This window comes from Pollachius pollachius (genome assembly GCF_949987615.1).
Source record: "Pollachius pollachius genome assembly, chromosome: 18".
Classification (NCBI taxonomy): Eukaryota; Metazoa; Chordata; class Actinopteri; order Gadiformes; family Gadidae; genus Pollachius; species Pollachius pollachius.
In genome coordinates this window covers 2,924,952-2,952,009 of record NC_136951.1, presented here as the reverse complement: position 1 = coordinate 2,952,009, position 27,058 = coordinate 2,924,952, and the positions used below count along the sequence as shown (strand labels likewise).

Genomic DNA, 27,058 nt, shown 5'->3' with positions numbered 1-27,058 from the left:
ACATGTCCATGTATGTGACCATGTGACGTATTCTAATATTTATAACTTAAAATGTACTTAAGCATTTTGTTCAGAGACCAGTCTCTCTCCTTGAGGCAAATAATTGAAAAGCATATTTATAAAAAGAAGCCCCAATATTCTTTAATCTTTATCATCATACCATACCGGATCGTACCAGAGGATCATAATATCCTGTGCGCAAATGACTTTTGATTTATTTAAAAGTTATTGTCTTACAATTCAGTAGACGTTCATTGTTAGCGCCACATACTGGAGCGCTCACTAGAAGTACAGTACACGTTGTTTAGAAGGAAAAATTGGTTCTTCTTTGTTCCGCTTAAGACTATTTGAAACCGGAAAATATACTATTATTGAACATTAAAGCTAAACAGTGTTCTTTATTGAATTATTGACGTTTTTTTACAAGGCATTTTGAAGCAGGAAATATGTTTTGCAAATTACAAATTTGCACGGACATCCAACAATAAATTACATCTTCAAACATTTTCTCTTGTCTGTATCAGTGGTGCCTTCAGTGGCAAATGGGGGGCAGTTACAATCTTGGGATGGCACACCAAAAAGCTTATAGCATAACTGAAGTCTAAGGCATATGTTTTGCTTATGTATGTATGTATGTATGTATGTATGTATGTATGTATGTATGTATGTATGTATGTATGTATGTATGTATGTATGTATGTATGTATGCGTGTGTGTGTGTGTGCGTACATCTGTGTGTGTTTGTGTGTGGCTGCATTACATCCCACTCCCCCTGCACTCCTAACAAAGTGCAGGTGATGTCATTTACATTTGAACGTCCAACATGTCCTCCGTTTAGGAAGGGACTTTTATAGGAAAATCTCAATACATTGTCTTAGGTTCTCAAATTCAACATATTTGTAAACTGCCATACACATTACATATGAAATCTCTTGACCATAGTCACATTTTCGTTAATACTAAGTTTGCAATGCTACCTGTGATCAGTCATTTCGGACATAATATGGGAGAAAGAGATGCACATCCATAGTTCATTAAATAAGCAAAATGGCCATTGCTGAGGTCGGTTGAGGTTCATTTGCTATGTAATAACAATGTAACTTTTAAACTTGAGAGGCACATTATATATATATTTGTGTTTGGATCAAAATTGGTATGATCCTTTTTTCATCTGGTCCCAAATGTCCAATGTTATGAACAACAACCTGGTTACAATCTGCTCTGTGATATATTTCCTACTAGCAAAGAAGGCAGATTTGCTTATTAGTGGTGTTACCAGGAATGCCATATATATTTCTTCAACATATTTTGTCTTTTACCCTCTTACACAAACTCAGTGATAAGACTTAGTGAGCGGTAGTTCGTGAACGAAACTTGTTTGGGTTTTAAAATAACATGGTTTAAAACTTATCAATTAATACTGACATTTGAACAAAAATCTATAAAAGTTGAATGAAAGAAAGAAAAAACTTTGTACAAACAAACTCGGACAATGCACCTAAACACATTGCAATTGTCAAGACTTTTGAATTAACGAAAAAAAAGACTTTAAAATAAAATCCAGTGAATATAACAACCAACAAAAGACACCAATAAATACCCAGTGTTTAAACATCTAGGAGTCCCTATTTGACACTCCTGTCAGTCATTTCCCAGTTTTTCAAACAACAAAAATAACAAAAGCATAAATATAAAACCATCTTCTTTATAATCCATTTGAAAAAAAAGTAGAAATAAATACAAAATTACTTAAACCGTTATTGCTGTTAGTATAAAAATGTATAGAAAATGAGAATCTTCAGTCTTTCATGAGGTTTATCACAATTCCTCTGTAAATGTTTTTTCCCTCAGATAAGGTTGCGTCAATTTCAAACAAAAGTCTTCACTTAAACTGGTCTGGGATGAGATTCATCTGAGAATGAATGCTTGTGGGAGGGCTAGAGATGCCCTCTGACCAATCAGACATGTTGGAATGCGGAGAGGAGCTTGACCATTGGTCGGGGGAGCCAGGGGATGGAGTTAGAAAGGGGTGATCAGGCACCTGTAGCTGATGATTGGGTGTATTGTCCATTGGGCCAGAGTAACTGTGCTGGGAGGGGGGTGTGAGGAACTGGTTTCCCATGATCTGGGTCTCCTGGGGTATGATGGTGTGGATGGGCATCGAGTGACCCGACCCATTGTTTTGCTGCATATCTGACGCATTCAACTCCATGCTGAGGAAACTCTGGTTCATCGGCTGGCCACCATTGGAGGTGGAGTTGGAGTTCTGGTGCTGGAGCTGCCGAGAATGAGCTTGCTGCTGCATCATGTGTGATTGACCCAGATGGCTGGTCTGAAGACCCTGGTAGCCCATAATCTGGGACAGCGTGGCAGTGGGGACACTGTGTAGAGGACCGATGATGCTGTGGGATATGGACGGACCCTGGCTCATACTTCCCTGTTGCCCGACACCCATGTGCATCCTGGACATCCAATCGCACTGGCCTCCTCGGGCACCACCTATAGAGGCCTGGTTGTTGGGGCTGGACACCGACAGGTGAGAGAGACGTGGAGGGTTGGGATCAAAAGACAGGCCGTTCATATCCTGGCCTTTGCCCATGTTCATCTGGCCCATCATGGAGTCTCCGTTGCCCTGCAGATGATTGAGACTCATGGGTGGCGACTGATGGAAGGGAGAGGTCATGGGAGGAGAGGCCACGTCCGACAGGTAACCATGGGGGGACTCAAGCGAGTCGACTGGGGAGAGGACTGCAGAGGAGTCCAGCAGGTTGCCCTTCCCATCAAGAGACTTCTTCTTCTTTGATTTCATCTCTTTGCCTCCGTCTTTGCCACCTTTTCCAGTGGAGTTGATTTTCCGTACCTTCTTTACTTGGTGGGAGGGCTTGATGTTGCCCATGTAGTTGTTGGGGGAGCAGAGAGGAGGGGACAGGCTGGATGTGCTCATGGGGCCGCTGTGAAGACCCGGACTCCTCACCAGGTTGTACTCGTCTAAAAGGCGGACTATGTCGTGGTGCATCCGCTCTTGGGCAATGTCTCTTGGCAGCTGGTCGAGATGGTCGGTTATCTCACGGTTAGCAAAGTGCTCCAACAGGACCTTGGCTGTTTCAAAACTACCTTCTCTGGCTGCTAGGAACAGAGGTGTCTCTTCCTACAAAACAAACAGAACAAAGTTTAATGTTAAGGCTTCATAACAATGTAAACTCAATGTAAATACTTATGGGAGATTTGGGTGACCTGGAATTTTTGCTCACCTTGTTGTTCTGCATGTCCTTGTTGGAACCATTTTTCAACAGCATAATGGCCGCCTCCACGTTGTTAACAGCTGCTGCCCAGTGAAGAGCAGATTTACCTGATGGCAGAAAAAATGAAAGAAAGATGGAATTAAAACACCGTTGTTAACTCACAATAATAATAAGGGTAATACTAAAGTCTGGGAAAAAGGTAAAGTCTGCAATGTACCCGAGTCGTCGATGGCGTTGGCGTCGGCGTGGCAGTTGATGAGCTCGTCCACCATGCCCTCCACCGCCAGCCGCGCGGCCAGGATCAGAGGGGTGGTGCCGTCGTGCATGCGGGCGTCCAGGTCTGTGGCACGGTTTCTAATCAGAATCTACAACATGAGACACAAGTTATTAAACCAACGCCCTACATTTAGGTAATTTAGCAGACGCTTTGATCCAAAGTGACTTATACTAAGTACATTTGTCAGAAGAAAGAGAAACAACAATATGCCGCTGTCGGGACAGTAAGGATGTTCATAGAACCAAGTGCCAACTACCATCACTAGGTTAACCCATTCTCCGTATACCACGTATATATAGTACGTTTTCAGTTAAAGGATAAAGATATTCAAACTAATTCCGCGACTTCCTGTGAGGTTCTGGCGGACCCAACGCACCTGAAACACTCCCTGGGCGTCGGCAGCCACGGCGGCGTGGAGTGGCGTGCGCCCCATGTTATCCTGGACGTTGGCGTCGGCGCTGGAGTCCAGCAGGCGCTTGGCGGCGTCGGAGCGGGCGTAGCGCGCGGCCAGGTGGAGCGCCGTCTCGCCCGTGCGGTCTGTCTGGTTGTGCAGGTTGGCTCCCTGGTAGATGAAGTCTGATATGATTTCGGCGGAGGGGTCCTCTTCTTCCTCGCTGTTGCCGGTCTCCAGACCTCCACCGCTACAGGAGGCGATCATCAGGGGGGTGAAGCCATCTGGGGGGGGGGAGATGCATACCCACTGGTTAGTTAGCCTTTATACAGTATATATACATATACCCACTGGTTAGTTAGCCTTTATACAGTATATATACATATACCCACTGCTTAGTTAGCCTTTATACAGTATATATACATATACCCACTGCTTAGTTAGCCTTTATACAGTATATATACATATACCCACTGCTTAGTTAGCCTTTATACAGTATATATACATATACCCACTGCTTAGTAAGCCTTTATACAGTATATATACATATACCCACTGCTTAGTTAGCCTTTATACAGTATATATACATATACCCACTGCTTAGTTAGCCTTTATACAGTATATATACATATACCCACTGCTTAGTTAGCCTTTATACACTATATATACATATACCCACTGCTTAGTTAGCCTTTATACACTATATATACATATACCCACTGCTTAGTTAGCCTTTATACACTATATATACATATACCCACTGCTTAGTTAGTCTTTATACACTATATATACATCTACCCACTGCTTCGTTAGCCTTTATACACTATATATACACATAAATGAGAATATTATTGTGATACTAATGAAGATATCTTCTCTTCGTTGAGCTGTGGTGTCTAAATGTTGCACGTTGTTGTATTTGAACGTACCAGGTCCTCTAACGTTAACGTCCATGCAGTCGTTCTCTATCTCTCCTTGAGGAGGAGTCGGGGCAATGGAGGCAACGCGCAGGTCTGCGGCGTCCAGGTGTTGCTGGGTCCATTTCCTGTGGTCAGTGTGGTCACTGAGATCCAACATAGCCTGCTCTTCAAACTGGATGATTACAAACAGAAAGGGGTTTGGTTATATTTCCGTCTCAGAAGCACCATACCTCAACAAAGAGGTGGTTGGGACGGACAACATGGTTATGTCAAGATCAAGGATCAAAATGTGTCTTACTCTAAAGCGGTTGCAGTCTGGATCCTCGTCGCCCCATTCGTTCTGATTGTCATCCATAAGGTTGATGTCAGATATCTTCATTGGCCTGATTGAAAAAAAGAACCTTAGTATAAACAAATGAAAAAAGAAATACTGACATCAAATCAAATCACTGATTCATCTACGTACTTAAGTCCGACTGCGTCCTCCCCGACGGGCTCCCTTCGCTTCTTCTTGATGGGTTCGGACACCTTGAAGCCCTCCGGCAGCCATAGCTGGCCGTGCTCCCGGCTCCGCTTGCGTGAAACCAGCACGCCGAGGCAAACAAAGCCCAATGCCGCCAGGCCCAGGAACACCACGTACATCGGATAGAGCTCGGAGGAGATGGGAACAGGCCTCACGCCTAAAGAAAAAGGAACACAGTAAAATCACGATGCTGCCCAGAGCACCATCAACAGGCGGAGATGCGCTACAGAGAGCATCCCTGGAACCAGGGCTACTTACTGGTGACGGCTTCAATGTACGGCACGTTGAGGTTGCCACTGGAGGCCAGTGCACCGAGGAAGGCCGCCACGTCTGTTGCACTTTGGAAACACTCGGTGGACTGCTGGTAGCACTGACGGTTGTCAATCTCCAGGTATACCACAGACCTGCCAGCGGAGAGGAACGACATGTTAATATGAAGGCCCTGGTGGAAAGGTTTATACTTATTGAGTGTGTCCAAATGGAATAGATGACCTACCCTTTAATCTGCATGGGGTCCAGCTCCCTGCGTCTCCTTGAGCCCATCATGGCCGACACGCTGTCCTTCACGTGACCCATGACGTTTGTCGGCATGGCCGCCCACTCGGGCCAGCCTTCGGTGGAGCGCTTCACGTTGTGCTTGGCCAGTTCCTGCTCACTGCCGTTATACGGGAAGATCATCGGCTCTCCTTTGGCGTCGCGCCGGAACACCACGTTAGTATGGAGCACACTGCTGAGCTCTCGGAGGAAGGAGGTGGAGCCGTTCTTCAGCGTCTCCGGGGGGATGTGGACCACCAGGACCAGATGCCCGTCGGCCAGTTTCTCGGGCATGTTGTTGGCACAGTCCAGGCCGTCCCACTCGCACTCTGCGTTGTTACAGCCCTGGTCGCAGTGGCCATCGGCATAGTGGTCCTTGCAGTACTGGTCGTAAAGAGGGCTGAAAGAGGCAAGGAGATGAGGTTAATACATGGATTAATGTTGAAGTACAAAGAACAGGATGATAACCAAAAGCTACACACAATAGAAAAGAGGACGTTTCTCTTATCTATTTAGTCTACACAATAACAACCAGCGAGGAAACTCACTTGCACTGTCCCTCCTGGCCTTGGCAGTCGAAGCCGTCGTAGAGACACCCGGCGCTGTTGCACTGCTCGTCACACTTGCCGTCGTTGAAGTAGCGCCAGCACTGCAGCGCGGCCGAGCAGTTCTGCCACGGGTCGTCAAAGTTCAGCGAGCAGTCGCCGCCGTCCCAGCCGCACGCGTGGTTGTTACACAGCGTGTCGCAGATGTGGTTCCCGGCCCACTCGTCGCACTGGGGGATCTCGCAGCTCACCTCCACCTCCGGGGGCGGCGTGATGTCGCGGCCAAACCCGCCGTAGAAGGAGTAGTCCAGGATGTGGCAGAGCAGGCCGTTGAAGTTGCTGGGGCAGCCGCAGTGGAAGAAGGGTGACTCGGAGGTGACCTGGCAGGTGCCCCCGTTGTAGCAGGGGTTGGAGTTGCAGGGGCTGTTGGCGGGGATCTGACACTCGGACCCGGTGAAGTCAGCAGTGCACAGGCACCGGGGGCTGAGGTGGCCCGACACGCAGGTACCCCCGTTTTTACAGTTGAGGCTGCCGCAGGAATGGGAGTCGTACTCGCAGGACGATCCGGTGAAGCCCTGATTGGATTAAAGGATACAATGGTTGGAAGACGCAGAGGAATGGAAGGTTTCCATGGTCAACTCAAAGTGAAGCATAATGATATTTCCTGTTTTGTTACTAACTTGAGGGCATTTGCAGATGAAGCCATGTGGGGTGTTACTGGCGACAGCACATGTCCCTCCGTTTTTACAAGGTTGGCTCTTGCAACCGTCAAAGACTTTGTCACAACGTTGACCTGGAAAGCGTAAAAAAAATAAGTTAATAGGGAAGTGGGTCGTCTGATTGATCCACCTGAAAGCGTCATGGTGGAGTTTAACCTTTCTGCTCGAGGTTTAAAGCACCTGTGTATCCAGTGCGACACTCGCAGCGGTAACTGTTGGTGAGCTGAATGCAGTTGTAGGACCCCCGGGGGTCGCATGGATCCGACAGACACTCGTTGACGTCGCCCTCGCAGCGCTCCCCCACGTAGCCCGCCGGGCAGGTGCACTGGTAGCCCCCGACCCGGTCCAAGCACCGGCCGTTGTTGAAGCACTTGGGCTCGTTGGTGAGGGGGTCCGTGGAGGGGGTGCAATCGTCCAGGTTGATCTCGCAGTGAACACCTGAGGAGAGAAGATCCGTTGAACATCAAGATAACACAATACAGTGTGCTCGTGTGTGTGTGTGTGTGTGTGTGTGTGTGTGTGTGTGTGTGTGTGTGTGTGTGTGTGTGTGTGTGTGTGTGTGTGTGTGTGTGTGTGTGTGTGTGTGTGTGTGTGTGTCCATTGTTTATGTATGCACATACCTTGGGTTCCTCGGGGGCAGGAGCACTTGTAGGTGTTTATAAGATCAATGCAGGTACCCCCATTCTGGCAAGGCTGGGACTGACACTCATTGATTTCCTTGGAGCAGTTAACCCCATGGTAACCTGGCAAACACTACAATACACAAACATAGACCAGTATTAGACACTCAAACTATTTATTTAGGAAAACAAAGATCCAAATCAACCGAGTCTTAGCGTCAGCTCCTCTACCTCACAGCTGTAGCCTCCTAAGTAGTCGGTGCAGCTGGCCCCGTTCTGGCAGGGGTTGGGGGAACATTCGTCGACCTGCTCCTGGCAGTAGCTGCCTGTGTAGCCCGCCTGGCAGCGGCAGTAGTGTGTGTTCCCTGCATCCAAGCACCGGCCCGAGTTCCTGCACAGCAGAGCCACTTCCACACCTGAGGGACACAAGAGAGACAGAGAGAAGAGAGAGAGAGAGAGAGAGAGAGAGAGAGAGAGAGAGAGAGAGAGAGAGAGAGAGAGAGAGAGAGAGAGAGAGAGAGAGAGAGAATTTGTTTGATAGTTATAGAATAATAGTCTAAAACAAATAGAGTTTAATTCCTCCATTGATTTCGACTGAAGACGGGGTTGACTGAGGTTTACCTTGCTGTTTGGCCGCCACTTCGCAGGACACGCTTGGGATATCGCAGTAGATGCCGGTCCATCCCGTCTGACACTGGCAGGTGTAGGATGCCCCCTGCTGCCAGCATGACCCTCCGTTCTTACAGGGGGAAGAGTCGCACCAGCGCACAAGGTTCTAGAGCGCGGAAAACAAATATGCAATTTTATATAAATAATTTGTTTGCCAGATGTGATCAAACTAAATATAATAATATTTGAGTCCCTATGCGATGTTGATCAATACGATCCTATGTTGCTCTCCTACCTGGCAGTTGACCCCTGTGTATCCATGCTGACAGGTGCACTTGTACGTCCCGTAGCTGTCCTGGCAGGTGCCTCCGTTGACGCAGGGTTTGGAGTCGCACTCGTTGATGTCGTGCTGGCAGTAGCTCCCGGTGAAGCCAGGCAGACACAGGCAGGTGAAGGCGTTGATGCCGTCCACACAGGTGCCGCCGTTGAAGCAGGAGCTGGAGGGACAATACAAATGCAAAATTTAACTTTGTGTAAATCTACGCATGAAGCGCATGTCAGAGCTAAGATAGTACCATACATTTCTTATCAAAACTTAATATCGGTCGATTAAGACCAATCCCTGATGGGAAATACAGGATTGTATATATTTGCAATACCTAAAGAATTAGAATAAATGCTTTTATGACACCGCTTTTTTTCCAGAGATATGGTAATTTTCCGTGAAGACCAAGGGCTCAAATACAAGGATACCCAACTAACTAGCTAACTATCTAACCAACTTACTACCTAACTCAATCATTGATCAAAGGACATCCCTGAGAGACTTACCTCTCGGTGCAGTCGTTGGCGTTGATCTCACAGGTGATGCCGTTGAAGCCGGCCGGGCAGGTGCAGGTGAAGCTGTTGACACAGTCTGTGCAGTTGGCTCCGTTCTTACAGGGGTTGCTGTCGCACTCGTTGATGTCCTCCTCACAGCGGCCCCCGCGGAAGCCCGGCAGGCAAGAGCACACAAAGGTGTTGGTCCCATCCCGACACAGGCCGCCGTTACTGCAGGGGTCTGAGGACGGTTCATGAATGAATGAGTCAGCATCCAAGAGGTCTTTTTTGATTTTACCCAAAATGAATGATTGTAAATTGTTGTCCGCATTACTGAGGATGTAGGGTATAGGACTCTCTGTAAGAGATTTGCATAGGTAGACTGTAGACACAAGGGTTTGAACCCAGAACCTTGCTATCTCAGCTAACTACCATGAAAAACAGGCACAGATTTTGTATATTTTCGCCACGTACTTGGTTTACAGTCATCCACGTCGGTCTCGCACTTCTGGCCCGAGTACCCTGGCAGGCATTTGCACTGGTAGCCCCCCACGGTGTTGAAGCACGTGGCCCCATTACCACAGGGGCTCTTCACACATTCGTTGATGTCCACCTCACACGTTTGTCCTTTAGAATTCAGAGCAAAAGTATTATTAGAGCCGGAGATAGATGGATGATATAGGTATAGATGGGTGATGTTGTAGAGAGATAGATGGATGATGTAGAGAGATGGATGGATGATGTAGAGAGATAGATGGATAATATATATATATATGGATGATGATCTGGATAGATGGATGGATGATAAAGATATAGATGGATGGATGATGTGGATAGGTACCTTGCCAGCCCTCAGGACAGATGCAGGAGAAGCTCTGGTAGTCCTCTGCCTCCTTGCACACACCTCCATTCTTGCAGGGCCGGGGGCTGCAGGGGGCCAGCAGGGTCTCGCAGTTGTCCCCTGGGGGTTTAAAGACCCATGAGCAAGGCAGCAAATAACAACTTCCAGTTACACTTGTCAATTTAAGTATGTCCCATTTATCCACGGTCCCTGTTTCAGATCTTTTAAAAGAAATACTAAAGCAACAGTTCTCATGTCACTTCCTTATCGGTTTCCACGGTGATCTGACCAGGCAGGAAGCACCTTCCAACTTCCTGCTATTGTTTTATATCGGACAGGAAACAGGACGTGGCTGCACAGGGAATGGGGTTTGGAGGCCCTTCAGTTCCCAGCCTTATATTATGGGTGTTATTCCAAAACATGCACACACACATACACTTGTTATCTCTCCACTGACAGGCGTAGCTTTCCATATGGGAAGGACCAAAATACACATCCCTAGTCCGTGGGCCTTCTTCCTTTTTTTTTTGTCAGGGGCCATGATGACTGGCTGGTGTTCTACTAAAAAAATCGGGCTGCTGAGCTATCTCTGAAAGTCTTCATCTTTTGGCAGAGCAAATCTGTGTTTTCCGAGCTGATAATGAATCCCTGCATTAACACCCTAATCAATTCATCCACACTACAGTACAGTCGGTGAGGCGGTGGAACAGAGCGTACCGGTGTAGGGCAGCAAACAGTTGCATTTGTATCCCGCCACATCATCGATGCAAGTGCCCTGGTTGAGGCAGGGGTTGGACGCACACTCGTTGATGTTAGTTTGGCAGTTAGGTCCTACATCACCCAGATTAGAAGAAGCACACACACTGGTTAGATTTAGGTTACCACCACCGCTTCTGTACCTCACTAACAAACAAGGGGAATGGGATGATTACACAGAAAGGAAGTGGGGTGTATACCAACATAAGAATGAGGTCTGGGTTGGTGAGACTTACCACTGAATCCAGCTCTGCAGGTGCAGTGGTAGCCACTGGTCATGTCCTTGCAGAGGCCCCCGTTCATGCACGGGTTGGATTCACACTCGTTGTTGTTGAAGTCGCAGTTGGGCCCGCTCCAGCCCGGGTCACAGAAACATTTGTACCTACGAGGAGAGATAGTCAGGTCAGAGCTGTCCTGTTTTAAATCACACCCTCGGAAAGTCATTCTGGCTTCTTTAGCTCTTTCTCAGGGCTCTCTGCTCACCCATTGACCAGGTCTTGACAGCGGCCGTGGATGCAGGGGTTGCTGTCGCACTCGTCCACCTGTGACAGACAGGTGGCATCATTGTAGCCCTCGGGGCAGAGGCAGGTGAAGCTGTTGATGCCGTCTACACAGGTGCCCCGATTGTGACACGGGTTGATGGCACAGTCGTCGATGTTGATGTTACACATCGTTCCTGGAAGATTAGTGTGAGATATGAGATAATGTCATTTATGTACGCCATGATAAGGAATGTGTAGCTGATTTGTAGTGCATTCATACAGTGACAGACATATTTAGGTCATCTGAACATTTATTCAGTCATTTCATCTTCTTTCAGCCTGCTACAATTTTCGTTGAACTTAAACTGTATCAATTATTACCAATTGCTATCAATTTTACAATAACAAGTAATTTGCATTTATAAAAGCAACACATAGTCTAACACCATAGTAACTGTTGACTATCCTGCTTGATACTACTTCAAGTTGAACGTTTTGTTGTTTTTACACCCAGTTTTATAGAGTTCAAGAACTAGTTGGACGGTAAAAGGGTCTACTATTTCCCTAACTGCTCTTTTCTGGAGGAAGTTTTGACCCGGTCAGGTCCCCTTTCTCTCGGGGGAGTTCATTGAATAGACGGGGGGAGGGAGGGGTGGCAGCTTGGTCTGAGAAGGGAAGATGGTGCCCTTTTCATGCATCTGCATATATATGCACACACAAACACACACTCACACACGGAGGGGCAGACTTCCCCAAAAGACACACGCACACACTTCCGCCAACCCAGGGGAAGCCAGGAGCTGTTTACGGGGACAGAAGGCCAGTCCCCATTTCACACATGGCCGATTAACAATCGACCCCACCCCCAATCCACCCCCCCACCCCCCGCTCTTCAATCAATCTCAAAAGGGGGAGTTTCCAACCGCCTGCTTTGCGACTACAATAGGCTTCTGTTTCTCTGTGTCTAAAGCCGGCAAAGTCCAGGACACTCAGTACCGAGAGGACACACAAGATGGAGAGGGGGAGGGGAGCACACACACAGTCCCTGTCCCTTTTCTAACCTAATCTCACACACCAGTGCCAGTCGGAACCGATTCACGGGGCCGTGTAAGGGGATCCCTATGAGAAAAGGCAGCTAGGCCTGCAGAAGGCCCACTAAAGTCTAAGAGTTCGGCTTAATTAAGGGTCAGTTCATAAGCTATTTAATGTTGGTACTCTGTGATTAAAACTAACAAGGATAGAAGTGGAGGACAGGGGATGGTGGACTCTTTTCATGTGACTCCGCACAGTGAAGCACTTGTTTGGGGACCCAGCCCTCCCTTTTAAAATATCACTTTACACACACTTTCAGGAGGCTTTTCAAATGGCAAACAAAGTTAGCCCCTTTGTGTGCCCCTTATGTGTGTGTGTGTGTGTGTGTGTGTGTGTGTGTGTGTGTGTGTGTGTGTGTGTGTGTGTGTGTGTGTGTGTGTGTGTGTGTGTGTGTGTGTGTGTGTGTGTGTGTGTGTATCAGATTGGGGTCTGTTGTCCCTATCCCCACAGAGGCAATCCGATCCCATTGTTGGCAGGGCCGAGTCCATCAGCCAGCTGTCCTATCAGTCCCACCCCCCAGCTCCTGAGACCCCCAGCCCTCCCTCCACCTGTAAACCCCCCCGGTGCTCACCTGTGTAGCCGGGTTCACATGCACACTCGTAGCCGTTGATCTTGTCGATGCACCTCCCATAGTCACATGGTTTGCTCTTACAGTCGTCCAGATTCACCTCACAGTTGAAACCTGGAGGCACAAGGGGACAAGGGGGAATAGTTCAAGTCTAGTCACAATTCTGTGAAAGTAGTTAGCAAATTGACTTAAAGTGACTTTCTTAGATACATGTTATTAATGAGTGAGTGAGGGTAAGGCTGCTCGCTCAATTATGTCTACAGGGTGACTGTGGACATTGGGATTTGAAACCAGAACCTTTCCACTGGGAGTCAAGCGCCCTAATTAGCCTTCCCCATTCTAATCCATACAATGCAGATGTGTTGGCAGGTACTGAGGTGTCTGGGGTCTGACCTGCGGTGCCCTTGGGACAGCTACAGATGTACGAGTTCTCCCTGTCCTGGCAGGTGCCTCCGTTCTTGCAGGGCTGGCTCAGACACTCGTTGATGTTGGTCTCGCACAGGCGCCCAGTGTAACCAGGGCGACAGTAGCAGGTGAAGGAAGCCAGGCCGTCCTTGCAGGTGCCGTAGTGACACGGGTCCGAGTAGCACTCATTCACGTCCGTCTCACAGTGCTGTCCGGAGTAACCTGGGGGGGGGGAATTGTTTAACTCATGGATTCCACTCTTGGCTACAGAGAGACTGTAAGTAAACTATAAAAATGAAAGCTATTGAGTAGGGTGAGGAGGGTGTTGTTGTGTACCTTCTGTGCATTCGCATGTGTACTTGTTGGGCCCATCGGTGCACTTGGCACCGTTCTTACAGGGAGTGCTGGCGCATTCGTCAATGTCCACCTGACACAGATTACCTGCAAAACCTGGAAAAGAAAACATCCACAAGTTAAATCCCATTTTGCCTCTGTATAGTATATACATAGCAATGATGTGTATCTTAAATATTAAAAGAGTTAATTTGCATGTGAGCTGCTATTTCAACACTGATTTCAAAGCTGGTTCAGCACTACTCATTAACTCAGCACTTTGTTTAAAACCATCAGGCTTGCTACCACCTCAGTCTCTACCCCCAGACCCTGAACCTCTGTGTTAGTGTTTAGACCCTTAGACAAACATCAATGCCTATTATGCTAATGTTGGAGTAGTTCCACAAAACCGGTTATAAATTACTATTAGAAAGAACTCATTATGACTATAATGTACCTTTAGAAAATCATTAATTCTTCAAAACAAACAAGACTATACTCATGGGCTTTACCTATTGACTGCTTGGTTATGCATTCAATGTTTGCTTTGAAGATGTTGTAGCTAAGAGTAGTAAAAAAAACCTGTGTTGGGAGGTGTGGTTCCATACCTTTGGGGCATTCGCAGTGGAAGGAATTGATCTTGTCCACACAATTGCCATTGTTCAGACATGGCATACTGGAGCACTCATCTGTGTTGATGTGGCAGAACACACCTTCATAGCCTGAAGAAAAAACACAAAGACCACTTTCCTTAGCCATCTTTCACAAGTCTTCCAAATATATTGATAGTGAAGCGTATCTGAGCATCAAACCAAATGAAAACGACAAACTTCAGTTTTTTATTTCCTCAGTTTTGTCTGCCTCTTATCCACGGATAGGCCCTCTCACCTGGCATGCAGATACAGTGGAAGCCTCCGATCTGGTCCAGGCAGGTGGCGTCGTTGTGGCAGGGGTTGGACATACACTCGTTGACGTCCATCTCGCAGCGAGGGCCTTCGTAACCCTGGAGACACTTACACTGGAAGGAGCCCTTTGTGTTCAAGCACCGGCCGCCATGCTCACAAGGGTTGGCACCTAGGAGGTACAAAAACAATCACAATAACAGTTTCAAAGAACTTCATACGATACCCCCTAACCCAGTCCAGTTTAACACTGTGATTAGGAACACAAAAGAGTAGATCTAGACAAGCAACCTAACAAGGCCTTGCTAATCCCAGAGATGGGTAGGAGTGCCTTTCTAACTCTTGCTTACCCAGAGAACACTCGTCGATGTCCAGGTTGCAGGCTGAGCCGGTGTACCCAGGAGGGCAGGTGCAGATCGCCTTGCCATTGACCGGGTTAGTGTCACAGTTGGATCCCTTCTGACAGGGGTTGCTGATGCAGGCATCGTCCAGGTGGCACAGCAGACCTGAGAGAGAAACACAGGGCCTTCTCTGTCAAATGCGGTTCCTGTGGATCTCAATGTCTGCCATTCCAATGAGACTTATGGCTCATTTGAACATCTTTGGTGGTCCTGGACGTTCTCCGACCGGTGGGTTGCCACTTGAGTAACATAACATTTCGAGAAACCTTGTGCTAACGTTTCGACTACTTCCTGCAGTCTTCTTCAGAAGCGTCCTAGTGAACCTTGTGCTAGCTTCGTGCACATTAACCATTCTTCTCACCTGTGCGTCCGTGCGGACACTCGCAGAAGAAGGACGCCACGCGGTCGTGGCAGGTGGCGCCGTGGTAACAGGCGGCGCTCGCACAGTCGTCGATGTTCTCGCTGCAGTCGTCGCCCGTCCAGCCGTTGACACACACGCAGTGGTAGCTGCCGTGCGTGTCGTGACATGTACCGCCGTTCTGACAGGCGTTGGGCATGAGCTCGCACTCGTCCACGTTCTCCGTGCAGTACTGGCCTGAGCCACCAGAGGAAACATGATGGGGTTAGGGTCGGGTGGTTGGACTAAATCGTTAGGCAGTTCATTAAGGAGATAGAGGGGAGGATGCCAACAGGTACACTGGGGACATTGGGCACTGAACCCACTACCTTCTTCTGCTGGGATTTTTTAATACAAAAATAATAATTTCATTAATTACCTATTCATCTCACTTATCATTCTAATCGTTTGTATTACTGTGTAGTATTGATGGCGGTTGCTTGGTTACCTGTGTAATGCGGTGGGCACTTGCAGTTGTAGGTGTTCACCCCGTCCACACAGACACCTCCGTTCTGACAGGTGTGTCCCAGACAGTCGTCCATGTTATGATCGCAGTTTGGACCTGTGAATCCTAGGGGGAAGAAAGTTGAGTTCAAAAACGACCTCAACACTGTAGCGAGCCACAAACAAAGCCGAGAAAGCCTGGTTAATATATAATGCAATATTATACCATCTACCATGCACCTTCACGACATATCCCACATTTAGGTCACCTCTCCCTGCCCCACCCTTCCACTCGGTACGTGATACGGGGTCAGGAGACAGATAAGGATAGTTCCTTCTTTGTCTGAATACTCCAGGGTTTGTCATTCTTTGTCAGGTGGTCTCATCCTGCACCCTCTCTAAAATCAAAGCCCTGAGCGGTTTCTTCACCATCGTCATTGTCTGATCAACGATCCACCACCCATCTACCCGGCGCCTTGGCAGATGTCCTGAACGGTTTCACCCTGCATTCCGGTACAAACACCCACATGACTGCACAGCGGCAGGTGATGATTTCTACCGAGAAAGAAACGTAGAGATCCTCTCGTTGAGATCAGCCTTATCTTAAGCAGCTGCTCTACTCATCGTAAAATCTGTTGTGTTGAATAGAGAACAAAATAACTCAAAACTGTTGCTCAAAACTGACAAACCAATGAATGTTTGGAAAAGTGGGAAATTGACCTAAACAAAGCATGTGGGTTGCATGGTTAATATGTTTATCAATGTAGCTGCAGGGGTATGAGGAATAATATCAGTGCTTAGCACACACACACACAGACACACACTCGGGTCAGGAAGAGAGGGGTCTGCACTAAATGCACCCAGAAAGTGAAACAACCTTTAACTTCAACACACTCGGGTCAGGAAGAGAGGGGTCTGCACTAAATGCACCCAGAAAGTGAAACAACCTTTAACTGTAAAACTATGGTCGGTGCATTGGTATCATATCGTCAATCTATTCCATTGTGTTCCTCATTCTAGGTAGCTAGCATGTGTGTCGATAGTTGCATTATTATTACTATTGTCCTATGATTGAAGGCGAAGCCTAGTCATTACATTTACATTTAGGGCATTTAGCAGACTTTTTTATCCAAAGCGACTTAGCATGGTTCCCACACAGACGGCGGAGTCGACCACGCAGGGCAACAGCCAGCCCGTCAGAGGCAGTCAGGTTGAGGCGTCTTGCTCAGGGACACCTCAACTCAGCTAGGAGGAGCTGGGATCTAACTAGCAACCTTCCTGCTACAAGTCAACCTGCTCTACCTCCTGAGCTAAGCTACCCTCGCGGAGGCTATGCCTACATGAAGCAGAACCTTTAGCTACCTGTCAAACAGCTGCATTCATAGGCGGTGTCCCCCTTTTGGGTACAGGACCCCCCATTCTGGCAGGGCGAGGGGCTGCAGGGCAGGTAGGGGGTCTCGCAGTGCTGGCCGGTGTACTCCTGTGGGCAGCGGCAGTGGAAGGAGCCCACCTCGTTCACGCAGACCCCCCCGTGGCGGCAGGGCGACGGCGTCTGGGCGCACTCGTTGACGTCCTGCTTGCAGGTCTGGCCGTGGAAGGCGGCGGGGCAGGTGCAGATGTAGTTGGAGTCGAAGGCGGAGCACTGGCCCCCATTGGCGCAGGGGTTAGAGGCACAGGGGTTGGCCAGCTGGCAGGACTTACCTGGAGAACCCATCAGAATGAACAAGTGAGGATGCGGTCATGATGAATGGATGATCGACTCATCCTCCGTTCATCACAAATTCCAACGGATGACTTTAAAATTTCAGAACTTAATATCCTATTAGTAATTCAATGTTCACTTTAACTAATTAATAACTAGTCATTTAGTTGATTTAATAAATGCTAATATATATTTTTTTCATTTTAATTTGAAAGCATTTTTTACTGGTCTTTTATCCAGCCTTGCTGAAGTGATGTAAAGTAAACGTAATCCTTCCACCTACCAGACCACCCAGGGGGACAGCGGCAGCGGTAGGCCGTGAGCGTGAGCAGGTCGCAGGTGCCCCCGTTGCGGCAGGGCGAGCTCATGCAGGCGTGGTTGCTGGGCGTCAGACACAGTCGGTCGGTGAAGCCCAGCCGGCACACGCACCGGAAGTCAAAGGTGTTGCCGTGGGAGACGGCCCGACACTCGCCCGCGTTGCGGCAGGGCGAGGGGTGGCAGGGGCTGGGGTACTGGCACCGGCTGCCCACATAGTCGGGAGGGCACCTGGGGGAGAGAGAGAGAGAGAGAGAGAGAGAGAGAGAAAATATGTGAGTTTTCATTCAAATTTCCTATTTCCATGATGACAACGTTTAAGCTTGACCTTGTTTAGTCTCCAATTATTAACTTCTACATCTCAACTACTAGTTACAAAGTATCTCTAAGTTTCAAAGTATTTGTTCTGTTGGGCAACCAGCAAAGCAATTATCTATTAACAAACAACCGAGTGGAGGGCCCGAGGAGGAGGGGTGATGGGGGTGGGGGGGGGCTAGAGGTTTCCCGCTCTAATGCCCCGGCGGCGGGGTGGTCACTGATGGGCTGTTGTTGTAGCGTGTCTCCCTGCATCAGACTCTCTCACAGCCCTTTCATAACACACACACACACACACACACACACACACACACACACACACACACACACACACACACACACACACACACACACACACACACACACACACACACACACACACACACACACACCCTGATGCTAGGACTACAAATGCCACTAAATGGCCCAGCCAAAGCATTCCCAGCTCTTTTTCCATCCCCCCCAAACCACACACACATAAAGAAACAGACACATGCACACCCACATGGCTGTCCACACTCATTGGAGATGAGCATGGTGATGAAGGGCGCTGTGGTGGTTCAGATTGGAAACACTTAGGGCCCCTGGGGTTCACAGCAGACCAACAGAACACAGAGGCTGCTGCTCTGCCTACAATACCCGCCTCGCTGATCACACACACAGATAAGGCCTGTTGGTCTAGAGGTCCGACCATCCGTGGTTCCATTGTCACAAGAGGAACATGCGAAGAATGTAGACCTCTCTCTCTCTCTCTCTCTCTCTCTCTCTCTCTCTCTCTCTCTCTCTCTCTCTCTCTCTCTCTCTCTCTCTCTCTCTCTCTCTCTCTCTCTCTCTCTCTCTCTCTCTCTCTCTCTCTCTCTCTCTCTCTCTCTCTCTCTCTCTCTCTCTCTCTCTCTCTCTCTCTCTCTCTCTCTCGTCAACTTGTGGTGTTAAGGTAAGCAGGTTTTCTTTCGGTCCACATGCAGGGTGTTACTTGTATACAACCTACACACTCGACACATTTGACCTGTGCAGGATATGCAATAAATAGAACAAACAAACAAATCTCAATAAAAGTATGTGTGTGTTTGTATGTATGTGTGTGTGTGTGTGTGTGTGTGCATGCTTGTAAGTGTGTGCGTATGCGTGTGTGCAACACAGGGCATCTGTTGGGCGGCTCGGAGCTCCGCAGGGAGCAGGTGCGCATGTTAATGAGGGCAGCTGTTGGACTGGACTCCTCCCCTCTCTCTTTCTTTATCAAGCCCCACTTCTTCTTCCTCTCCACCACCACCTCCTCTCTGTCCCCCTGACTCCTCCTCTCTCCTTCTGGCAGATGGGGAGGGGATTGGGGGGGAGGGGGCTCTTCTCCAGGGACGTGGGGAACCTGTGTTAAGTCAGCTGTTGTGACTTCTGTCTCTTCATCACTTATACTCCTCCTCCTCCCTTCTCCCTTCTCCCCCCCCCCCCCGTACATGTCCCTCTTGTCCACATTTGAGCTGTTTTCTTCTTCCATAAGCCCCCCTCTTTGCTCCTCTCCTTTCCATTCTCCACTTTTGTTTCTGCTTCTCCTTTACTTTCTTTTTAGCATCTTCCCCTGTCCTGTTCTCTCCTTTACTTCCTGTGTGTGTGTGTGTGTGTGTGTGTGTGTGTGTGTGTGTGTGTGTGTGTGTGTGTGTGTGTGTGTGTGTGTGTGTGTGTGTGTGTGTGTGTGTGTGTGTTTTCAAACAGATCTCTCTCAACTGTTTCTGTGTGGCTGTTGAATGTTCCCTGGTGGATTTCAGGCTGAGGTGCTACCCTCCCCCCTAATGGCCTCTCTACAGGGGGGCCAGACCCTCATCATTGACAGGAGCATGCCAGAATCCTCCGGCTGGCTATTGCAGTCTCCACGCTTTTGCCGCCTTTCAGTTCATTCACTGAAGAGAAGGGAGATGGTGTATGGTAAAAAAAAGAGTATTGTGTATGTGTGTTTGTGTTTGAATGTTTGTGTGTCTTTGTGTGAATCAGTCCCAATGTAGTTTGGTGCCACCCCATAACAACCAACTGTAATCGATCTCCTTTGTCCTGCGGGGGAGCGGGCCCCTGCTGAAATAAGCCCCGCCCACTGCCCAAAGGACTGCATCACTCCCCCCCCCTCGCCCTCGGCAACAGGTCTCCATGCGATGCAATGTCCCCTAAGGCCACAGCAGATGCTACCCGACCTCCGACCCCCAACACTTTTGTGAGTGTGGAATTGCCTCCTCCTCCCTCCCCCCCTCCTGTCCCCTCTCTCTGTCCCCGTTGGGCTGGCTCCGCCATCTGCCGCTCTGGGGACTGACTTTAGCCTTCACACAAAGCCTGGCCCACTCTCACTACGCAGGACGCATGCCACTGCTGGAATGATATAAATATATAAAGGAGAATTAAGGACCTCCAAACACAGCCAGACACAGAGCGGCAGACAGCAGGCATTCTGACAGACTATAGATAGAAGAGTGATAAATACATATACATATCGAGAGAGAGATAGCTTTAAAGCTATATAGATAAAGTTAGATTGATGGATTATATCAACAGATTGCACACCCATACTCCCTTCGTCTTCTCACCCTGCCACGTTTGTTAAGCTGGCACTTTTGTCCAAAGCGACTTACAATATGTGCATCGAACAAAGATAGATACAACCCAAAAAGTGCAGGAATCGATAAGTACATACAATTCATCAAATGTCTTCCCTATTCTCCTCTGTGTATGACAGAGTCATGAGCCAGTGTTCTAGTGAGCCAGTGTGACTAATCATTTGCTAAGGCTTGAAACTTGGCTGCACACATCTAAGAGCTACACCAGAAATAAACTTTTGATTTAATAGCAACTCAATGTTCAAATAAAATTGTGCATCTTCAATGTTCTACACACATACAATGTTGGTCACAAAAATTAATAATATATATTTTTCTGGGGGTAAGTCATATAATGGAGAAAAAAATAATAATCAAATAATCAGGCTTAATGGCAATTAACAAGCCTTCTATTTGGGAGAACACAATACAATAAAGGTATCAGTAGTAGTGTGGAGGTAGAGGGACATGCAGGCCCATAAGATTTTGCTAGTACCAGGGTCATCAAGTCATCAGGTAAGTGAACACTTCATGTGTTGACTTCAAATGTTGTGTCAGGTTGTTATATGATTCCCCCAGTACAGAGTGGAGAAGTAACTGACAGGACTTAAGAGACAGGACTTGAGACTTGTAGTCCAAGCAAAATAGACACAAATGCACACTCTCGCCCATTCTCCATCTCTTTATTTCCATCCCTCGCATATCTCTCTGCACCTGTGGCCTGTGGGTGTGTGCTGTGCGGTGTTGTGAGTGAAAGGGCCCCAAGGCTGCACTGTATGACATGCATGGCTCTAAACCCGGGGGAGAAGACCTCCAGACATACACAGAAGCCATGTCAACCTGCCGTACTGGTCCACCATAGATGTTTCTTAGTCATCTCCCTCCTGAACCAGTGGAACCAGGTTTCTTCACCTACATCCTCCACCTCCACAGAGCAACTCCTTCCACTCCTGCAATGTGCAGGCTACTTTCACCTCCTCTGGGGGTAAGTGGTCTGGCATCCAGGGAATGGGCCCAGGATGGGGGTCTGGAGTGTCCCCCCGTTAGAGGGGCTCGGGATCCAGTACAAGCACAGTGACACCAGTGTGCACACTGGACCCAGCTATGGTCTGTGTGTGTGATACAGTGTAGGAGCGCAGAGGGCTGATCTCTGACAGCATCGCTGGAGCAGTAATCCTAGAAGAGGGTAAACATGGATGCTGAAGAATTCCTTAGGTGGGGGGAACATCTTCTTAGTTTAGTGGGGGTTGACCAACATACTAATGCTGCCAGGCTTTATGGGGGCAGAATAGGGGAATCTGATCATCTGCACGTAATGTAATGGCAGTCGCCCGGGCTTCTGATACACAAGCACACAGAAGTCCACACTCACTTTGTGATCTCCTTCTGAATGTGACCAGCTTTCTATCAGGGCTCAGTACGACACCTGCCCATCCTAGCTCGTCCATGAGAGACTTTGCAGCCATGTTTATTATTAACAGTGACCTCAAAACAAAACAACGTCTATTTTAGCAAAGCATTTCTGAAAGCCACTGCACCCATGGCAGTCACCAGAGGGTCAGAGGTGCAAGGCCAACCACCTCCCGAACCCTCTCACCATACCCTAATTACAGGGTCTATATTTGACTCAGCTTGGCTATGCCCTAATATGCTGCGTTTGTTGTCCAGCGTCGATGGGTGAAAGAGGAGGTTGTTAGATCTTCACTTCACAGAATCACCGGTGAGGACTTCCCCGAGTCACAGCACCTAGCACTGTCACCAACCACGTCTGGTCTTGGGACGGATATATGTGGCTTAAAAGAACAGGCCTTGTTCCCTGGGTCCTCTACACAGAGTCACACTAAAGAACAGAACCGGGGTTGGTTCAACGGTTCAAATCAAATATTCCATATGGACCTCAACCCATAACTCATTCAAGTATTTAATTCTCCATAAAAACATGTATTTATAAGCACAACCCTTAGCACATTTGAATCACAACATTCCTAAAACCTCCACATTATGGCGGGAAGGAAGGGGCCCCCGGTGGAGGCCCTGGTGCCCACACACCCCAACCCCTCCTGGGACCTCACTGTGATGGATGTTTGGACCGGGTGAGAGAAAAGAGAAAATGATGGGAGGGGGAGGAGGGAGAGGGATCTGGTCCAGTCTGTATTTAATTGGATGATGACATTAGAGGGGGGCCAATGAGCAGTGTGTGTGTGTGTGTGTGTGTGTGTGTGTGTGTGTGTGTGTGTGTGTGTGTGTGTGTGTGTGTGTGTGTGTGTGTGTGTGTGTGTGTGTGTGTGTGTGTGTGTGCGCGCGCACGGGTGGTATGAAGGGTAATGGTGGCAGCAGAGGAAACCCCTCCCCCAGGGCAGATATTGAATTGTCTCCCCCCCTGCCATAGACCACAGCTACCAGTACAGACCCCCCCCCCTTCCCACAGACCACAGCTCCCAGCAGACTACAAGCTGAGGGCCGTTGTGTTTACCACACAAACATTTGAAGACACACACCACTTTGGAATCACAACCACATCTAAATCACTCTGATATCGTCACAAAACAGACCAAACTAAAACCAATACCATTGCTAAACCCCCAATATTTTTTTTTACATTTAGATGGAAGCAGATTGTGCAGCTGAATCCACCTGATGGAAACTCATCCATCTATCACACGCTGTCCTCCAACCTGTGGTCGCTCGGAACAACGACCTGTCAAAACAACCTAACCGGCTTCCCTGGCAACCGTCGTCTAGGCCTTGTTTGTCTTTAAATGTCTGCACGATATAACCATTACATTTCTTTTTTCACTCCCTCTACACACAATCCAATTACATCTCACAGCCATCTGTGCTTTCTAATGGAGATCACAGGGGACCGGGGGGGGGGGGGGGGGAGGAGACAGTTTGGATCCATTCAAAAAGCAGGAGACCAGCCCATTGGTGGACTGGAGAGAATAGCGGGTGTGTGGGGTTTGAGACTGTGTGTGGGTGTGTGTTTCTGTATGTGTGTCTGTGTCTAGATATGTGTGTGTGTGTGTGTGTGTGTGTGTGTGTGTGTGTGTGTGTGTGTGTGTGTGTGTGTGTGTGTGTGTGTGTGTGTGTGTGTGTGTGTGTGTGTGGGGGGTGGATGGGCAGCGGTTGAGTGTGTTTGTGTATTGTCTGCATAGTGGGGACAGGGGGTATGGCAGTAGCTGTGTCTGTGTGGTGGGGGGTGCTCTGAGAAGGCCCCCTCAGATTAGTCACACAGCATTACTCTGCCTAGCGGGACAATGGGCGGCGGGCGCGGGCCAGGCCCAGCTGCCGTCCCGTGAAAGGGCAGAAAAACCAGATTTAGGGCCCGATGCGGCCTCTCACTGCAGCGGGAGCCTGCATTCATTAAGCCTATAGTGGGGGGAGGGGTTCTGATGGGGAGGCTTTGTCCCTTACCCCCCCCCCCCCACCCCCCCCACCCCTACAGCACCCTGGAGCCTCACTGTTCTCTCTCCTCTCCCCCTGCATTAACTTCCTCGAAGGAACATGTGCAGATGCACAGGGGCCCCGCTGGTGCTATAAGGGGCCACACTGAGCTCAGGGGCCCGGTGGTGCTTTAAGGGGTATGGCTGAGCTCAGGGGCCCGGTGGTGCTATAAGGGGCCACACTGAGCTCAGGGGCCCGGTGGTGCTATAAGGGGTATGGCTGAGCTCAGGGGCCCGGTGGTGCTATAAGGGGCCACACTGAGCTCAGGGGCCCGGTGGTGCTATAAGGGGTATGGCTGAGCTCAGGGGCCCGGTGTTGCTATAAGGGGCCACACTGAGCTCAGGGGCCCGGTGGTGCTATTAGGGGCCACACTGAGTTCAGGGGCCCGGTGGTGCTATAAGAGGTATGGCTGAGCACAGGGGCCGGTGGAAGGGCCCTCACATGGCTCCTGGTTGCAAGGTACCAGGAGCCTTTCAAAGAGTGGAATGGAGAGAAAAGAGGGGGGAGGGGGGCTATGTGGCCCCTCTGGGCTCCAGCTAAAGAAACGTCTTCACTGCACTAAAAGGCAAGAAAACTACTACTTGTTTCTCGACTGGCCCCTGCAACCAAGCACTCACTACAAACAATGAGAGTGCAAATAAATAGGAACGCTACCAGCCGAGTGAGGTGTGTTTGTGTGTTTATGTAAATAGAAAGTCAACCCCCCTAAAGCAGTGTGTTTGTGTGGGGGCCTTCATTCCACGTTGTGTATGGTCGGGTGTTACTTACTTGCATTCTCCATTTCCGTTGGAGAAAGCCTCGCACCTCCCTCCGTGCAGGCATGATTCAGTGGGGAGGGTGCATTTCAGACCTATGGGGTACATCAGAAAGTGGACTTTATTAGAAAGTGGCGCAAAGTATTACGCACGGCGCGGCATGTGAGCAGAATAGACAGTAACTCAAGGCTCAGGGTTCTGACTAACGTTACTCTGTACTCTGTTGGAGATGCAAATGCAAATGAAACTCCATGTAACACACGTCGTCATCTCAAATTGATTTGCCGCTGTCCTCAGTTTGGACTGTCCGTGGGGGATATCGTGCACCGCTTCGGGGTCGCAGCCGCAGAGCGCGTGGCTCGGGGAGAGGGAGCACGCGCTGCGCGGGGGTAAAGGAGCGCGACAGCTGCTGGGCTCAGACGTACGGGACAAAAGAATCAGAGTCCAGCACGAGCCATAAAGGACTCGGACCCGCGGCATTGTTTACCAGCAGAGGGGAACAGCGCGCCTGCGCACACTCCCCACTCGCGCGCTCACCATACAACACAATAGCGGGCCGTCCTCGCGCCCCGGCTGCCCCCCCTCCTGCCCCAACTCGGGAGCGCACGCACACATTCTGTACCCCATTAGGCTATTGAGCCTCTGTTTAATTCAATAGCACAAGGTTTGAAGACAGAGCGTGGTAACTTTGGTTTGGACCAACAGCAGGTGACACAGCCTGTGGTGATGAACAACAAATGCATGAAGTCTCTCTTAAAAGAGAAAGTAGAAGCCTATACAGTTTTTAATTCAAGTTACAATGGCTTATAGTGTACCTTTCATTTAAAGTATTTCTGTGCAAATGATTAATGAACATAAAGGTGTTTAAAGTACAACGCGCAGAGAGGTGAAGCCTTGCATAGAGGCAGGAGAACGCAGGGCCGCCCGATCTCCAGTCCCGAGACCTGCGGCCAAAGACACTATCACACGCTTACTCATTCAATATATGGCTTTACATTGTTCTGCTCAATCGGACTTGCATTCAAGTTATTTCCGATCATTTTCTTTCAGACAAAGCACGTTCTACAGATCCACATTATATGTGCCTCATACGGTAAAGAGAACAGGCTACCTCATTCAAATAGGACATAAATACTTTTATAAGTCACCACATCCACAGCCTCATTGTGTAAACAGATGCAGGCACTCATGAGTCGGGCACTCACCTTGTGTTACGACGAGTGCTGGAATAAGAAATGTTAGTTTCACAAAGAAACGATACATTCCTCCTCTTCGACTTCACAGATGTAGGCTGTGCATAGATCCACAATGGAGTCCAATCCAGGTGTACTTCAATAAATAAGTCCGTAGAGATAATGTGAAAATAATCCAAGAAGACGAGGAGATCCGTCGCCGTGAGAGCTCTGGTCGTAGATGTTGCGGATTGGCGTCTGAGTTCTCAATGCAGACACACTCGGGGTCGCAACTCAAAAAGTTCCTCCCACGTCCTCGCCCCTCCCCCCTCTCCTCCTCCTAATCCCCCCCCCACCCCCCCCCCCCCCTCCACCTCCTCCCACCCCTCCCCCTTAAGCTAAATGAAAGCTCACTCAATCCACTGCTGCAGAGAGATACCCGGAAGCTGGCTTTTACTTTTCTAAATTACTAAATGAGAATATATATATATATATATATATATAAATAAATAAAGAAACTCGGATTAAGATACATAGATTGTCTTTTTTATTATATAAGTATAGCTTGCTCAACATAATGGACAATGTGTGTGTGAAACATTTATTTTCACAGCTTTAAATAACCGGACCGTCAAGCCATGTTCTTTTTTTGCAATTTTCACTATCCTATCACTGTATTGTTTTTAAATGTGTCTTATATTGCTTAAGCATATACCCTTATACATATTTGTATGCATTTTACCTACATGCACTGTGTTACGCCTAACGTCATACACTATATAATTTTTTTTAAAGACATAAGGCTTCACAAGCAGGCCTACTATACATACAAGGGTTGGCCATGTGATTTCATAATCTATGGGTTTTATACACTCTCTCAGGGTAGGTGAAACTGTCAGGGTAGTTTCAGAGCTCGAGGGCGAAGATTATTTTGTTTTGAAAGCCACGCACATGCTGCTCCT

General features: G+C 48.5%; 1 protein-coding gene across 1 annotated transcript; it reads right to left on the bottom strand.

Moving 5' to 3' along the window:
* Nucleotides 1-1,366: 1,366 nt before the first annotated feature.
* On the bottom strand, nt 1,367-26,340 carry notch1a (notch receptor 1a). Its single transcript, XM_079755823.1, has 34 exons — nt 26,130-26,340; nt 24,938-25,019; nt 17,806-18,068; nt 17,183-17,521; nt 15,825-15,947; nt 15,341-15,574; nt 14,929-15,084; nt 14,565-14,750; nt 14,285-14,398; nt 13,680-13,793; nt 13,332-13,565; nt 12,942-13,052; nt 11,280-11,472; nt 11,033-11,178; nt 10,758-10,871; nt 10,041-10,160; nt 9,674-9,826; nt 9,212-9,440; nt 8,676-8,877; nt 8,393-8,546; nt 8,003-8,187; nt 7,772-7,904; nt 7,332-7,589; nt 7,113-7,225; nt 6,436-7,007; nt 5,850-6,287; nt 5,612-5,757; nt 5,297-5,510; nt 5,129-5,213; nt 4,840-5,002; nt 3,896-4,194; nt 3,460-3,607; nt 3,252-3,349; nt 1,367-3,148 (listed from the first exon to the last, which is right to left on the bottom strand). The coding sequence occupies exons 1-34, from the start codon at nt 26,185-26,187 to the stop codon at nt 1,883-1,885; spliced, it is 7,443 nt and encodes a 2,480-aa protein (XP_079611949.1). The 5' UTR covers nt 26,188-26,340; the 3' UTR covers nt 1,367-1,882.
* Between the last annotated feature and the right edge of the window lie 718 nt (nt 26,341-27,058).

Excerpts from the sequence above, each read along its gene's own strand:
- notch1a (XM_079755823.1), bottom strand. The coding sequence starts at position 26,187 with ATGTATCGTTTCTTTGTGAAACTAACATTTCTTATTCCAGCACTCGTC. Across the intron at positions 11,473-12,941 it reads ATGTGAACCCGGCTACACAG|GAACGATGTGTAACATCAAC; the intron begins GTGAGCACCGGG and ends CTAATCTTCCAG. Across the intron at positions 7,226-7,331 it reads GTGTCGCACTGGATACACAG|GTCAACGTTGTGACAAAGTC; the intron begins GTGCTTTAAACC and ends TACGCTTTCCAG.